The sequence below is a fragment of the Parasteatoda tepidariorum genome, chromosome 8, assembly GCF_982258835.1.
Source record: "Parasteatoda tepidariorum strain Cologne lab strain chromosome 8, Ptep-v5.0, whole genome shotgun sequence".
NCBI classification, from domain to species: Eukaryota; Metazoa; Arthropoda; class Arachnida; order Araneae; family Theridiidae; genus Parasteatoda; species Parasteatoda tepidariorum.
The window spans coordinates 51,969,951-51,988,133 of record NC_141762.1 but is presented as its reverse complement, the minus strand read 5'-3'; the positions used below and the strand labels follow the sequence as shown (position 1 = coordinate 51,988,133).

General features: G+C 30.0%; 1 protein-coding gene across 1 annotated transcript; it reads right to left on the bottom strand.

Annotated features, from left to right (window-relative positions):
* Window positions 1-1,447: 1,447 nt before the first annotated feature.
* Window positions 1,448-17,080, bottom strand: LOC107450231 (uncharacterized). The gene is made up of 5 exons (XM_016065982.4): window positions 16,942-17,080; window positions 10,863-11,017; window positions 4,870-4,902; window positions 2,861-2,902; window positions 1,448-1,788 (listed from the first exon to the last, which is right to left on the bottom strand). The coding sequence occupies exons 1-5, from the start codon at window positions 17,000-17,002 to the stop codon at window positions 1,537-1,539; spliced, it is 543 nt and encodes a 180-aa protein (XP_015921468.1). The 5' UTR covers window positions 17,003-17,080; the 3' UTR covers window positions 1,448-1,536.
* Between the last annotated feature and the right edge of the window lie 1,103 nt (window positions 17,081-18,183).

Below are 18,183 nucleotides of genomic sequence, written 5' to 3'. Positions count from 1 at the left end.
CGCTTTTTGTGATAAAAGTATATGCCAATTACTCTTTTTTAATAGGACTTTTAAAAGATGCATTAAAGTAATTATTTTTCTGAAAAGTCATCTTCTACCCATAATCGTGTCAATGAACTTGTCAAACGAAACTACAATACGTCCAACTACTAAAGAAAGTTTTATTATTCACGCTTTTTCATTGAGATGAAAATATATTTAGAGTACGTATTCTGTAAGATATTGGTGCGTATAATTCTACAAGATACTGTAGGTTATAATAAATCAATATGTTTCTTCTAAAGTAGCTTTTAAAATGTTTATTGATATTTGCTCCAAGAGGAACTTAAAAATTAAATTTCAGTTTTAGTAAAACAATTTCAATTAAAAAAATTAAAGCGATTTATTTGATTTTTGATTATTGCAGATCTCCATATTCGACAACAGTTTTTGAAATCATAGAAATGACAAAAAATACAGAACACATTTTGATATTAAGCATTTATAGTAAGTGATTCTGATATTTGGCATTTATAATAAGTGATATGTGAATTGTAGATAAGTGATAACTGATTTTGATGAAAATCATTAACTCATGGTCTCCGGCAGACTTTAAATTGCCCTTTCAATTTTCAACCTATTTACTCAAAAATTTAATATAGTGTGAGTAACTTTCATTATAAACTATATCGCGAAAAAAGTTATAGTTTGTAATGAATTAAATGTTAAACCCAGACTTATAAGGCATTTTCTGTTTTTATGTATATATATATATATATACGCTTTCAAAATCTGTTGAATATCTAGAGAGGAAGGGGACGAAAATATTACAATAATGATTACCCGATGACATTTGAAAATGTTTTAGTAAAACCTCCAACTATTCTCCCTTTGGCAATCAATCAGGTTTTAATATTTCACCACCTTCCTCACTAACAATTCGCTAGATTTTAACAACGTTTTTGTTTTTTTCTTCTCTTAAATATGAATACGAAGGTCTTAATGCGCACATTTTTTTTTTACTTTGACGCGAGTTCTTAAAATACATATTGATCGCAGTCACTCCAGAAACACTGTATAATATATCAAGAATAAAAAATTATCTAAGCAATTTATATTAAGTAACTAACATAAGCAATCATGCCTAAAATAGCTTAGCAGTCGTAGGCTAGTTTAAACCACAGCAACACGTAAAGTCTTGTTTTCGATGGGCTAAATGAACAACACAATGAGAGAAAAGATATTGGGAGGGGATCAAACAACGCATGAAAAATATGAAGCAACGCATAAAAACAAATGAAAATAAGTGAAACAATACATATGAAAATACCTATGAAGATATGTGATATTAAGCGAAATTTAAACTACTATAAATGAATAAGTATTGTGCATTTCTTATATAGACATGTTGATTTTTTATTTTTAATTAAAATTGCGTAATAATAAATGAAAACAAAGCAAGGACAGCTCAGTTATTACAAATTTCATTATTAAATTACAGAAAAATTTTCATATTTCATTATCCATAGATTGATACATGGGAGTACTAACAACTACTCAAAGTAACTTGTGTGTGTCTGATTCCAAACAAACCTGGCTGATACCGGAGCTGCTTTTGAGAGGTCGCTGAGCACTGTTGGCATGTCTTAAAATAGCCACTTTATCTGCAGGGATAGTACGTGACACACATGATGCAGCTCCGCAGAGTGCATCGTTTGTAGTCGGTGGAATGATAAGTGGACTACCGATTTCAGGAACTAGCTTATCAATGTTCGAGAGTTCTGACAGAAGTCCTTTGCCATCGCTGCACTGCAATATATACCATCATTTTAATAACACTTATTCAGAAGTTTACTTTCAACAATCATAATAATTATATGTATCCTTACTAAGAACTGTATCGTACATAGTTAGAGATTTACGTCACAAAAGTATCAGTAAGAGTAAAAGTACGACGATAGTCAAAATTTGAGCGATGAATCAATATGTACCGAAAACATGGGGGTAAATTTAATAAAGATTAATGAAAAGAGAAAAAGAAAAATAACTAAAATATTTTTTTAAATATTCAAAAAAAAATTTGACATTAAAAAGTCGGAAAATAAAATAATTATTATTAAAATAATTATTATAGAATTATTAGATCATTTCGTATATTTTTTACTTAATATGTCCTATTTTCGTTTTAGTTTTTGGGGTGCTCCCCACACCATTACATCAATATATTTGACTTTGGCTATACTAATACGATGTTAGAACTCTTTGTGGATATAATCGTATGACCTGAGGACGAGATTATATCTTTTGTTTATATTATTTTTCAATAAAAAATTTTTTTTGAATATTTTTAAAATTTTTTATTTTAATAATTTTTCTTCTTCTCTTTTGATTACTCTTTACTAGATTTTTTCCATGTTTTCTCTGTATTTTTAACTTATTTTATGAGTTCTATATACTTGAAAGCTTTTGCGCAGTTAATAAAACTCATTATTATTTTTCTTAATTTTCTTCATTATTCTCTCTTTCTTTAATCATTTTTGCTTCTATTGTGCTATATGTATATAGATATAAGATAAAAAGCTGTAACTAATTTTTCAATGTTATTTCATTATCTAAAATCTCCTCCTTCTTAGTTTATTATTCAAAATTGAATGCGTTCTCACATTTTATTATTCCTTTTTTCATCCGCTTTCTGGATTTTATTTTTAGACTGAAATATGCAAGAATTAACATTTTAAGTTTTCCCTTTAACCGAACCGTGAGAATCGAAGAAAGTCCTCAACCTATGTTTTAAACGAGTTAAAAAAGTTGTATAAGTCTGTTATTTATTTTGCGCACTGTACTTTCTCAAACATTAAAATATAAATATAAATTTACTTACGTTTCTCAATAGTTCAAATAGGTCGACAGTTGTGTTTATATTCTGAAAAATATTTAAATTTTATTAGGAATGTTGTGAATTCTAATAAATATCTAAAAACTCATTTTTATAAAAAAAATTCTTTCGATAAAATAAAGTATGTGATAATTTAGCGTAATATTAATAAAAAATTTTGAAAGTCTTTTCCTCCTAGGTTAGTTTCTTTTTTTTCTCCTTTTCTTAAAAAATTTTTTACTAAAAGGTCATATTTTGAACAAAAAATACTTCAAAATTCAGCGTTTATCATTTAATTAAACGAAAAATAGAACTTCAATAAAAAAATAACTCCATTGAAAGAAAAATTTTATTCATTAGCGAGCGGATAAATTGAATCAAGTTTAAATTTTCTAGTATTTTTTAACTTCTTAAAAACCAATGCTTTGGACATATTTTCACGCCATAGAGGATGACCACTAGTTCTGATTAGAAGAATTATGAACAGCGACCAATACGAGAAAATAATGACAGAATGAATGCAGTTTTCCTGCAAAGAGAGTTTTGGCTCCTTTCCGAAATTTTATGCAAAAAAGAGATTATTTTGTCAAAAACTAATTGGTTGTCTTAGAATGGTCTGGCTAGAGCTTTCTATAGTCAGGCCCAGGTTGAATCTATGAATCTTCAATCAAATAAAATCAAATAGGCTGCATAATGTACATTGATTTTAATACGGTATGAGGAGGAAACAGGGCTGTATTACTTTCTGCAATAATCTTTTTAATTGCTATTGACTGGATTATAAAGAGAGTATCCGAGAATAAAAAGGGCATAAGATGAAACCTTGCTGAATACCTTTCTGCTCTTGATTTTGTGGACGACTTATGCTTACTGAGCAACACCCTTCAAGACATGCAAACAAGCATAAACATCTTAAAGGTAGAATGAAAAAAAAATGGAACTTATTATCAACCAAAATGAAATTAAAATTTTGAAAGTTAATCCTAAACAATTAAATGTCATATTCTGAGAGAATAATAAATTAGAGGAGGTAAGCAGATTTTACGTATCTTGTAAGTATAATTAACGATAAATGGTGGAGATATACTAATGGTGGATATATACTAAAACAGGTACAGATACTGGTATATACCGTTACTGGTGGAGATATGCTAAACAGATTAAACAAAGTCCGAAGCAGTTACGCTATTCTCAATAAATTCTGGAAAGTTAAAAAATAAAGAATACTACAAAAATTAGAAGTTTCAGTACCATTTTTAAATCTGTTCTACTAATTGGATCTGAGACACGGCACTACAATGAAAATAACATGAAAAACTTCAAGTATTTATTAAGAACTGTTTTTGTAACGCAGAAATCCTTAGAGAAGCAAAACAGAAACAGATTGATCTGTAAATTAAAGAACGTAAAAGGAAATGAATTGATCATGTTCTACGTAAACTAGATAAATTTAAAGTAAAACAAGTGTTTGGTTGGAACCCTCAGAGGAATAGAAAAAGAGGAAGACCTATAGTTTGTCAACGGAAAAAGACCACCCCCCGCTACAAAGTCTGAGGCCGTCTGCTGCTATGGAAGCAAGAAAAGCGCATTTCAGGGAGGGTATCTTCCATTTACTCTAGGACTAACACAATAAATAGACCGAAGAAAAAGATTCCCTTTTTCTCGCAACCCCAGCCAAAACCTGTCCTAAACAATGACTCCACACCCCTACTCGAAATAGTTATACCTCGTTATCATAGTCATCGCCACGGGTCCAGACGAACGGCTGGACGAGTTCTTACTTAAGACAATCTATAAAAATACTTGGCGCATGACGATTGTAAACGAACTGAAAACAATAGGGAAAACATTGAGAGAGGCAAAATATCTGGCCACAACTAGAGTAAGATGGAAAGCTATGATAGAAGCCCTATGCTCCAAAAGTTTTCTGAATTAAAAAAAGTTTCCTTTTTCCAAAACTGTTACTGGTCTGAACGCTGTTAAGAAATAATTAGAAAGGAGCTATTTATACTTACGCAACCAATCTGAGACAAATCCCTCAAAATACACTGCAAGAAAGATAGTTAATTAATAGCTTAAGTCATAATATTTTTACAGTCTATTTAAAAGTTAATTAAAAGTTTTAGAAACGTAAGATATACAATGCATTTCAAAAAGTTATATAATCCTGAACTTCTTTAACACTAGATTGCCTAAGGAAGTCATTTTGCCTGCTTTTAATTTCAATTAGAAAAACAATGATGTATATAATGACACAAATTCTTAGAATTTTGTGGCTTTTTGTACAACATATAATTTTTTTTATTGTTAATACTTACTAATAACTTGTTATATAACTGTAAATATTATAAAAAATTTTAAAAATTAATTTTAAGCAAATTTATTTACGCATTCACAATCCAGTCATTTTGACTGCTTTTTGGCAATCTAGGTATATACTAATTTTCCGTCTTTCTAGTGTTAAATACTACTCTTAAGAACTGATTAAAACATGATATCCAAAATTAAAAAAGTAACACTTTAAATTAAATACCTTATTATGAAAGAGTAATAAAGCACAAAAGTAAATTTTTTCCAAAAACGTTGTGGCATCAAATTTATGGTTTAGTTCTGTGATTGCTTTTCCCATTTTTGCTATGATTTCAATTTTAAAAATTCGCGTCTATGTACTATTTTAATTTACTATAGAAAAGTACAGAAAAAAGTTGCTTAAAAATACAAAGCAAAACTGACAATAGATGATCGTTTGATTATCAACGAAAATTCGACTCTAATTTCTCAAGAACTCATATGAGTTTTACTAGTATCATGCGCAATAATATGAAACCTGTTCAACTTATTCCAAATATGCTTTTTCGACAGGTAAGCAATAATCTAACTAAGTGTATTTTCGTTTTTTAAAAATCAAAATAACATTAACTCCTTTTTCTCAGAATAAAAACAAGGACTCTCAAACATGAATTACGAACAATAAAAACTATTCTTTTCTCCTCTTACAGTTGCCTTGTGGAATGCAAAGAATATTCTTTCCAAATTTGCGGAATTTCTTGATTTCATATCAAGATGCAATCCAGACATTATATCATTTATAGAAACACTCATCAAACCAAGCAATATACTTAAGATTTCTAATTATAACACTTGTAAATGTGATCGAATTATCCACACTGATGGTGGTAGTGGCATTTTAATTAACACAAAATACTGTTTTAAAAATCAACACTAAGGAAAATCGGGATCAAACTTCAATTATTATTCAATTTAGCATCAGAAACCTCAAGACATCATCTATTTACTTCTCAGGGAAAATTATTTCAAATACCCTCTCAATTCAAACATTGACAGTATTGCATTTGTAGATTTTAATGCCAAGAATTCTATTTGGGGCTTTAGAATAAATAACACACCCGGAAATCAACCCCGCGAAATAAAATAAAAAACTATGCATCAGAACAACTAAAATATACCCACATTTCTGGCCGATATTCCATTGACATCCTTAACATTATGATTACTAATCTTCCATCATCTTTTGCAGTAACGAGTCTACTATACTATCAAAGCAATAACGAGGCAATACTATCAACGAACTTCGCAGCGCTCCTTACCTTTAGTGGATCATTAACATTGAATGTAAAAAAAGCAAAATCTTCAGAAGAAAGACAGACTAGTTCCTTTCCACCAGTACTCCAAAATTTTAACTCTGATCAAGATAATATTTCCATTAATGAAGACGTCAATTCTACAACAGAAAACCTAGAAATATTAAATCCTACAAAAATGGAACAATAAAAGCTTGACTAAACTGAACTCCTTTCTACCAACGTGAGTCCCACAGTGTCTTGATTTTAAAGAGACGGTTCCTAGTAGAACACCGAAGTCACGCATCACTGGTTGCGATCAGTAAGCGGGTAGGTGACCGCTTTGATCAGCCTGCGTAGGGACCGATTGTGCGAGGTATCGGTCCTTGTTAAACTGTTCCACCGTGAGGTGCACGGCTTCTCGCTCCGATCATCGATCTATCAAAGAGAAGGAGCTATTTCCTCAGCAGAGAATCATTTTCAGAGATGTTTCCCAGGCTGTCAACGATAGCCCATAGTGTAGCTCTAGTGCGACGTGAATAAAGTACCAACCTACCTTTCTAATCACATCAGAGAACTCATGAAAGTTAAGAATAAAATTGGAGAAAGATATAAATATACCTTCAATCCTGACCTAAAAAAACAACTTAATCACCTTAACAGAGGAATCAGCTAGATGTGTTCCACATACATATGAAAAACTCGATAGCCTTCACACTGAAAATAATTCCTTATGAAGAATGACCAGAGTTCTCAAAAGATCTTCTTTCACCAACCTTGTTCTCAATGGATCTGATGGCAAATTTTATACAGAACAAAACACAGCCGAAGTTTTTGTCAACAATCTGGAGGAACAATTCCTCCATACTGACAAGTTTGTTAATGAAACTTATGAAATGATCACTAACATCCATTTCAACATTCCAATTACTATTGAACTTACCCCCGATGATAAGTAATTCGGAAACTTGACACTATCTCAAATTTCAATGATTAAAAACATACCTTAAAACAAAGTTAGTCTGCTCAAAAATGTAGTCAATGCTTGCATAAAAAATAGATACTTTCCCAATGATTAGAAGAAATCAGAAATCATACTTTTTCCTAAGTCAGGAAAAATGGCTTCCTCTCCTGAAAACTACCACTCCAAACAGTCTCCTACCAATGTTTTCAAAAATCTTGAAACGTTATTTAACGACGATTTAATGACCATCTGCAAAACATACTAAAGCAATAATACGGATTTTGTAAGAATCTTTCAGCTGCAAAGCAACTTGTTAACGTACTGGAATATATCAGCAATGCCAAATTCAACCATGAAATTTCCTAATGCTCATGCTCGACGTCACTAAGGCGTTAGACATAGTGTGGAAAAGACTAATTGCTTAATTGTATTTAATGGGCATCCCTGGCGATCTCTTTTTAGTCCTGAATTCTTATCTCTCCAATCGCCAATTCAGGATGAAGATTTATAATAGCTACTCATCATGTAGAATTGTAAAAGTCGGCGAATCGTAAAAAACTAATCTTGGACCGCTACTTAACATCCGATGTACTGCTGATTTTTGCATTAGTTATGAAAAAACATATGAATTCACTGCATTGTATACTGATGAAACTCAGTTATCACTTAATCAATGAGACACACGCATGCATTAAATCAATTGCAATAGAAAATTACAAACGTTGAAGTGGAATAGCAGACTACATTCTGACAAATGCCAACTCTCAGTTTTTAATAGTAAAGAGAAAGGACGCAAAATTCCAGGCATCAAGTTGTATAATCAAATTATCAAGCTTTCTATACAGCACCAAATACTTAGAAATTACAATCACTTCAAACGTCCATATCAAGCATAGTATTAAAAATGCAAATGGGGCTTAGACTCAATACTCAACACCAAATTGCAACTTGATTTCGTATATATAAGGACTATATATGTAATAGCAACATGCCCTATAACTTCATGTTCAGCAATTGTCACCTTACCCTAACCGATATATCTAAGAAATAAATTCTCCACTGTAAGAAAAATTCTTAAATGTCTTGTTGGCACAACGAAGCTCTTAAACTACAGTAGCATTAGATCCAATTTGAAAATTAAAGATATTAACTTATTTATCGAAAAACTTTATGAAAAAACCAGTAAAGGCACTACCTCAACTGAATAATATCAAATTGATCGAGGATAATACGAAATACAATCATAACTGCTTTTTTCCTGAGGCAGATGTAGCGATGTATTTATTAAACTTTATCTTTTGCCTTTTATTAAACTTTTTCGAATTTATTTCAACTAATTTCAATCTTCTTTCATTTACACACCCAGTTTGCTCCACTATAATTTATATTTAAAGAAATAGGCAAACAACCCCTTGTGTAACTGTCAAAGGATCAATCAAATGACAACTATAGAATGGTGACCAATCCAGAAACCACTTGTAGTCACCACGCCTAGGCCATCACATTAACAGAGGTATAGGCTTTTCTTTTGGCTTAATTGCTACGACATAACGCTAAATTATATTCTAAGTCAGTGTTTCCCAAACTTATGACTTTTGTGTACCCTTTCTAAATTTTTCGTAACGCTGCGTACCACTAATACAAAATTAATGTATTTTTTACTGTAAAAAAAATTGCCCAAAAGTTTAAAATCACAACTGGCTGTTGATACCCCTAATTATTAACTATTAACTCTGCAAAAAAATAGCCAATAGAAAAATACGTAATGGTAAATTTTCATGACTAGCTTTGTTTTTAAATAAAATTTCGTGAAATTTTCGTTTGTTGCGAGATATTTCGTATAAGAACGCGTACCCCCGCTAAACTGTTCCCGTACCCCTGGGGGTACGCGTACCACACTTTGGGAAACACTGTTCTAAGTTATTGTGACTTTTAATTGTTTTGGTTTAACTAATTTTATTTAATGTTAACTTTTGATTTTTGTACTACATTTAGTCAAGTCTTTTTGAACTTTTGTTTTAACTTAATTTATTTATAAGTATTGTATTCATGTTTCATAAATACTTTATTTCCTACTTATGTTTATTTTATTGTATTTTGTCATTCGATTTATGTCTAGACTCCACGATAGTACTTCAATTTTGTACTTACCAACTTACTAGTATTGTTTATTACATATCTGTAATTATCAATGAATCAGTTAACAACACTTCACTGAGCTAAGAGAAACAGCAACATTCTCCATTCCCTTTTCTTTGAATCAGTCCTATTTATTTTTTTGCAGTGCTTTTGCGCTTTAATTTATAATTAGAACATTTTTTTACAGATTGATAGTATTCTATATAGGCAAAAGAAGTTTGAATAATAGTTTTAAAAAATGCACAGCGAGAAAAAAAAAAAGAAGAAGAAGAAGAAATTCTGAATAACTTTTGAATCTTCATGTTCTAGGACTCAGTCTTAAAGGTTCAAGGAGATGACATATTTCAAGTTACGGAAGACCATATACCATATTTCAAGTTACGGAATCAGACTCAAAAACACCCTTTCTCTGAATAAACAAAATTATTTTTCGACGAATTAGGACTTTTGACCCACAAAATTTAGGGGGTAGCTGCAATCTGGGAAATGTGGTTCCCTTACTTTGGTCAGGAGAACGATCCCAAGTATGGTCACCTTAATGCTAATTTTACTTTCGTGTATTTAACCAAATCTTGAGAAGAATTCAAGTTTAAATGACAAAATACAAAATGCGAGCAAATTTTAAAAATACGACATTTTCAAAATTCGATTTCTCATGAACAATTCATCCGATTTCGCTAGAATTTTGCCTTTTGCCTTACATAACTACAATTCTTAAGATTATGTAAAAAATTGTATACCTTACAACTCAAACTTTTTCCAACTATTATTTTATTAAATAATGAAAAATAATAAATATTTACTAAAATTTATTTTATGAACGAGTTATATAATTGTGTGCAAAAAATTTTTCAATTCATTTAAAAAATTTTCGAGATATGGCAGAATACGCGAAAAGTGAAATTAACATTAAAGGGTTCAAATTTCAGATCGCTCTCCTGATCAAACTATGGGGACCATATTTCCCAGATTGTGGCTACTACCCATAATTTTGGGATTGAAAATTTGAATCCGTCAAAAAAAATTTAACGCTTATTCACGGAAAGTATGTTTTTGTGTCTGATTTCATAACTAAAAATATCGCCTTCTCGAATTAATTGGCATATTTGAGGTGCCCCATGAACTCTTAAGATTGAGTCCTCTAGAACGTGAAGATCCGATCATTAGATCAAAAGTTTTGTTCATGGTCGGTAAGTTTTCTTTTCTTAATTTTTTTATTTTTTTAATTATTATTATTATTATTATTATTGCTCACTACTGTACTCTATTTTGTAAGCCTCTATATCGCTACAATTTTTTATTTGCAAGTATTGTTTTAACCAACCTCAACAGTATCGAAAACCATTTCAGCTACCGGAAAGAGAGGACCTTTCATCAATGGATTCATGTTATTATACGCGTTCTTGTACATATCTTGGTATTGTGAAATGTCCAGGAAACCAAGGGTGTCTCTATCAGGTAGATGCTCACCATCAATATCTGAAATAATTTGAAACCATGATGAAACCTCTGTAACAAAAAAATCGACGCACCAAGAAGCAATCATCCGATTGGTTTGAAATATCGCATGCATGAATGTTTTGAACAGATATGGCTGGAATGATGCCGACTGGGAACGTATAGTCTTTAGCGACGAATCCCGCTTCCAACTGTGTCCTGGTGATCATCGAAGACGTGTTTGGAGACGCAGAGGGCAGAAGGGGATCCTGCCTTATCTATTGCACGCCACACCGGCCCTCAACAAGGCATTATGGTCTGGGGTGCCATTTCCTTTGACAGCCGGACCCCTTTGGTCGTCATTAGAGGTACACTTACTGTACAGCAGTACGTCGACGACATCCTAAGACCTGTTTTGCTACCGTTCCTTTTGCAACGCCCTGGGCTGGTTTTTCAGCAGGACAATGCCAGACCACATACGGCACGTGTTGCTATGAACTGTCTGCAAGCTTGTCGAACTCTTCCTTGGACTGACAGATCACCAGATCTTTCTCCCATCGAGCATGTCTGGGATATGATGGGAAGGCGATTGCATCTGGCACGGAATGTTGATAACCTCGTTCGACAATTGGATCGAATTTGGCTGGAAATACTGCAAGAGACCATCCGGGGGCTTTATCGGTCTATGCCACGCCGTGTGGCAGCTTGTATCCAGGCTAGAGGCGGGTCAACGCCTTATTGAACTTGTTACTGCAACTCTGCACTGAATTATTCAATTGTTCTGAAATTTTAATCATTTACTATTCTGTACATTGTCTTCCTATCCATCAATTTTCATTTCAATCGGACAACTCATTCTTGGTGCGTCGATTTTTTTGTAATGGATTGTATATATATGTTAGGTTGGCAAGCGGAATTTGTTTAAAAGAGAATTGAGTATAAAACATAGTCATGATACATTTATAGCACTAGAAAAGTTAAAACCGAAGAATTTTTTTTTAAAATAAAACTAAAATGTTAGAAAATGTATTCAACTCATGATAAAAAAAAAGCCATTTTAGAGAGATTTTCCCACGTAGTTAAATGCATTATCAAGTATTTTTCTAAGCTTTTTCGTGAATGAGAGTAAAACTTGAGTCTAAACTATGATTATTACATAAATCACATTGCCACAGAAGTTACACTGGAGAACTTTTTTTCTCCAGTTTCATGAGATTTTTTAACAGATCTCTGATATTTTCTTTTCGCTTCTTTGAAATCTGTAATCGGTTACATTTGCTGCATTTTCTAAAATGACGTTTTGAGTCCATTTTTTGACGAAATGTACAAGTTTAAAAACGCTATGTACAACGTAATGCAAAAACGTTATGTATAACAGAGGGTTGCGTAAATGGTGCGACAAACTACTAGGGGAGTTTAGGCGTATAATTAGGATTAAATTTGCGTAGAAACCCTTGTCCGGGAATATCGTCGTGCGCTGCTATGGCACACGGAGAAACAGCTAAAAGATAGGGGGGGGGGGTGCCTCTAGCTGCGTATGATGACATTTCTGAGCATGAATTCCTGGGCAGTTTTAATCCTGATGATGTGCTCTAAATTTCCCAGAAATTTGTCAAAACATTTACGTGACCACCTGTTATATATAACGTTTTAGAACTTGTACATTTCGACAAAAAGTAGAATAAAAATGTCATTTAAAAAAAATCTATAGTCTTAGGAGCTAACCTACTTTCAAATTTGAAATTACTACACCAAAATTAGGCAGAATAAAGTATTTGTGTAATTGCGACAAAAAATTGTTCCTTTGTGTCAGCTGGGCTTTAGAACGGAGAAATAACTCTATTTTAAAAATACTTAAACTTTTTTTTTTTAAATTGTTTATTCAGCCCAATTTCTTCACCTAGATAAAAATATCAATTTTCAATTTTTGCGTTGGAGTAACTTTTTAAATAATGAAAAATTAAACGCTTTTCATATATATATATATATATATATATATATATATATATATATATATATATATATATATATATATATATATATATATATATATATATATATATATATATATATATATATATATATATATATATATATATATATATATATATATATATATATATATATATATATATATATATATATATATATATATATATATATATATATATATATATATATATATATATATATATATATAAATGAAGATGATTGAAAAAGCATGATCGCAAAAAAAAAAGCAGGTTGATGAAAACCTGATTAGTATATTTTGTAACAGATTTTAGAAAACAAGAAAAGAAAGAAATTTTATTTATTTATTCACCATGAAAGTTACCATGAAATATCAGTCCTTTTTCCTCTTTTAAAAGTTCTGTTTTTGAAATTGAAGGAAAAAACATGTTTTTTTTTTTTTAATTTCCGCTTACTCATTGAAAGAGCAGAAAGAGTTATGAGGATGTAATGATGAAAAGATATGGTACAGGAATTTAGGAAAGTACAAAATATTATTGAACAAAATATTGCATGTAGAAAAAGTACCTCCTAAAAATAATTGCGTGACAGGTGTTTGTGTGCCTTAATAATTCTCAAAATAACATGTTTTCAATGTATCTTTCATTTTCGATTGTCTTATGGGCAGGAGGAATTAAATGGAGGAAAAGAAATTTTTTCATTAATATGGACTTAAAATTACGATTAGTTCTTTAAAAAAATAAAGTCAAAAAACAAAATGTAAATATCACTAATAACTATCCAAAAGCGAGCTTAATAATTGGGTACTTGCAACTCAACTCGAGAAGAAGTGAAGTGATTTTCGACCAACCGTGTGATTTAAATCAGATTTAATTGGATACCTGTAAACGACGCCACGCGTGTTTGTCGAACTGAATTGGCTACTGAATCAACAAATGCTACGATTTAACTACGATCACTTCACTTGCAGGAATCCAATTGAAGCAAAGGGGAAGAAAGGAAACTAAATAAAACTAAAGTTTAAAAAAATATTTGTGGGCCATTTTAAACTTATTGAATTTTATATTTTGCGTCATGAACTATTCATAAACATTCCTGTAGAAAGCGAAACATTTCGACATCGATTAAAGAACTAATTCCTGTTGACAAAAAATTTCGGTATATTGTTGAAGAACAATTTTGGTACAAAATTTGAACGAAATCGGTCGAATAATTCCTGAGAAATAGAATTTTAAAAAAGTTGGATATTTAAAATTTGATTTGTGTTTCACTATGTAAAATTTCTTTAAAATGATTTAAAAATGTGTATATTCAAAAATTCAATTCGAAATTTTTTCGACTATTATTAAATAAAATAATAAAAAATATGCAATATTTACTAAAAGGTACGTTAAATTATCTTCGGATAAGCAAATTTTCTAATTTTGTGCAAAAATTTTTTCATTCGCTTGAAAAGTTCCGAAAAAAGGAACACCTTAATAACTTTAGGTCTTGAGATTAATTTTAATGTTATTTTTAATAATCAAATACATTTTTTTTTTCAAAATCAATCAAATAGCTTCTAAAAGTTAGCAAATTAGAAAAAAAAATGCTAATTTTTGATTTTCTTGAATTAGTTGACCGATTTCATTAAAACGTTTTATTTTTTTTTATTTAAAACTACAATAACTTAAAATTAGTATAATAATAGTTATACTAATCATGTAATTGTATGCAAATATTACGTACAGCAAACTCTGTTACTCCGTAAGGACTTAAAACAGCTTCCTTGGCTTTATTGCACTCGTTGTTAAAATTAAATCATAATGGCAAAGTAATATGGAAACTGCATAAGAAACGAATGTAGTATTCATTATTAATGGTAGGTTTAGCAAAAAATTAATCTTTACCATTTTTTAATTATTTTGTTTAATTGAGCGAAAACTTTTCAGGTTTTCCGTATTGAAACATTAAAAGTGCCTCAAATTAGTTTCTAGTTTTCGTTTTAAAAAAATCCATTAAGAAGGAAACAGTGAAGAAATAGTGTCTGAAAAAGGGAAGGAAATTCAAATTTTGATTCTTTTAAAATCCTATGACAAAAAACTCGTTTAGGAATAGGAAAATAACATTGAACATTCTAGAAATTTTGATTGGCAATAATAAATGTTGCATGCATGCTAATACAAGTTTACTTTTATAGCCTTATAGCATTATATTACATTGCTGACTAAGAAATGAACCAACATTAGCTTTAAATATCATAATAATGGTGTTGATTTATTCCAGTGAGTTTTGATGAAAATTTTCGCCTCTGCCTGATATATTTTCAATAATTTATCCAAAATCGAAATTTTAAAATTCTAAAATGCATTTTTGAGCCCCTCCTTTCAATTTTAACAACGCTTTATGTTAACCGGTTTTCGTATCCTTAAGAGTGGATTCCAGCTGTCGATCAAAAGTTTGACCATTTTCCTGACTAGCTGGAGCTCCCATACTTCTGCTAGAGCTCTCTGCTCCGCATTTTTCATAGCAATGTAAGTATCAATAGTTTCTTGGCCTCTTCATGCAGAGTTTATCGTTATATCATCACCACTGGGAATTTATCATTGATTAAAATTTCTAACATGTCCCTACTAACTAGAGCTCTCAAATCTCCGCTGGAACTGTGTGTCTGATAGTTCCATTTATTTCCTGATCACTTGGAAGTGAATTTATCACCAAAATGGATTTATCGTAAATTTAAATATCGAAATTTTCCCGATAGTTAACGAGCTTAAAGTTTAATGAAGCTCTTTCTGCCGGATGATAATATATAATTCCTTCTTTTTTTCATTGCTATAAAGGATTTTATATAGTGAACAATACAAAAAATAGAAAATCATTTACACACATTTACACATATAAGTCTCTAACTTTACCTAGTAAAAAATAGAGCTAATTACTCTTTGCCCGTTGCAACAGCAAGATATCAATTCAATTAAAAAATGATGGGTATTCTGGAAATGAAAGACAAAAATGTAGGTGATGAAATGATTGTAATTTAAAATATTCGGACAATCCATGACATGTTTTCTTCAAATTATACGCTAATGAATATTTCTATGCCCGCTAATTAATTGATATATACCAATAAAAAAGTGAGAAGTAATTCTCTATTTCATGTTTCTTTTAATCCTTATAAACTATTGTACCTTTTAAACAACAAACTACACTTCTCAAATCTTTACTGGAATTATGAGTCAAATTCAATCGTTTCCTAATTCCTGATCATTTTAACCAAACAAATTCATTGCAATCAAAATATTGAAATTTCTCCGACAAACTAGTGTGCTCAAATTAGTACAAAATTCTCATTATACTGCATTCCTAAATTAACGTAAGTACAGGCTATTTTTATTCAACTAAAACATAATTTCATAACGAAAGTTATGCTCTTTACGTGTTTTTTAAGTCCGATAAAATTAAAACTATGGCCTCCTTTTTGGTTTACAAATAAATTTAGTTTTTAAATTTTATTTTTTAACTAAAGCACTTACTTCTTTAATACAGAGCTCCCCAAGCACCCTGTAATAGAGAATAGTAGATGTCTCATATTCGTCTTATTAAACGTTTCTAATATGAAAAATTATATTATTCCTTTTATTTATTTATCTTATTCATTTTATTTATTTAAATTATTCATTATTAGTATTTATTTATTATTATTTTATTTATAATTTAATTAATTTATTTATTTTTAGTTTCCTTTATACGAAACTCAATCTTTTCACACCATAAACAAAGAGATAAAATAAAAACAAAAATTCATAATTTTTTTAAAAACCTTCTGCATTAACCAAATTTAATACATTAAAAATAACAGTGAAAGTATCGATTATTGTTTCGTATTAGCATTGTTTGCCTAACTCATCTTTTTATTTAATTTTTTACAAAACGTAAAAAAAAACCTCTAAGAACTATTATTAGTTTATTGATTTAAATGTAATTAATGCAATAAAAAAAAGAGTTTAACTTACTTGAAAGCAATATTGTTGCAAATAACACAAAGATACAAGAAAATGTTTGATGTAAAGACATTTTATCAGCTGGTAGAGTGCTCTCTGAGAAGCAGATCTACATACTACCTTAATGACAAGGACAGCGCATTTAAAAGGAAATAATTGCGTGAGCAAATGATTAAATCGTGCGCCATAAAATAAATATCAAACTTTTTCTCAGTGATAAATAATTTGTACAGTTACTGTGACTTTAATAGGAAAGTTCTAAATAAATTTGCATGTTATAAATAAAATAAAAACATTAAAATAAATTTTTCAAATGTGACGCTATTTTTTACTTGTTATTGTGCATTACTTTTAATTAAAAAAAGTAATTAAGTTTGTTTAAAAAGGGTAATGCTTCATTAGTATTGAAGTTTATTATCATATTTTGTTATTTGTACGCAATGATTACCCGCTTTAATGAATTGTTATTTATTATCATTACTATGAATCTTCATTTATTATCGTTATAACTGCTAAAAGAAGATTCTATTTATTTGTGATTTAATTGCATGTGAGCTATAAGCTGGATTTGTATTGTTTTATTTTAAAAGAAAATTATGAGCATTTCAGTTTTCTATGACGATAGGTGGGAACAATTTGTATAAGTAAAAGTCATATGTTTTCTTTTATGAGTAAAATGGTGCCAGAATTTTTATTTCAACTAAGCAAAGTTGCAAACGACAGAATATTGAACTTTCTGAAAGAGTCTCGCAACGTTTAATGTGACTGGGACGTGATATTAAAAAGAATACAAATTATTAAGAAGCAACTTAAAAAATATTCAACTTATCCAGTATAAAAGGTCATACATCCAAACTATTCCGTTCAGTGGCTTTAGGAACAGTTTATCATAGTTAGTTCTTACCTTAAAAAAATCAGAGCTCGTTCTAAAAGCAGAAAAATTAAATAAAAAATAAAAATTAATGTACCAAGTTTTTTAAGATATTTTTAAAATGGAACTTAAGAAATGAACTAGGAAAATGGCTATCAATTAAATCGTTTTTATATTTATCAGTATCTATAAAAAACTCGTTATAGTTAGAATTATTCCTGTAAAATCTATGAATTTGATTGGTAATAATATTAGAAAAAACCTTATTGGCTAAGTTGAAGTTAAAATCAATGAATTTTTTTATTGGAAAGTTAAAACAATTTCTTTTGTCAAAAAGTTTAAATGTAATATTTTTATCTTCATTAATGTTAAGACTCAAATCT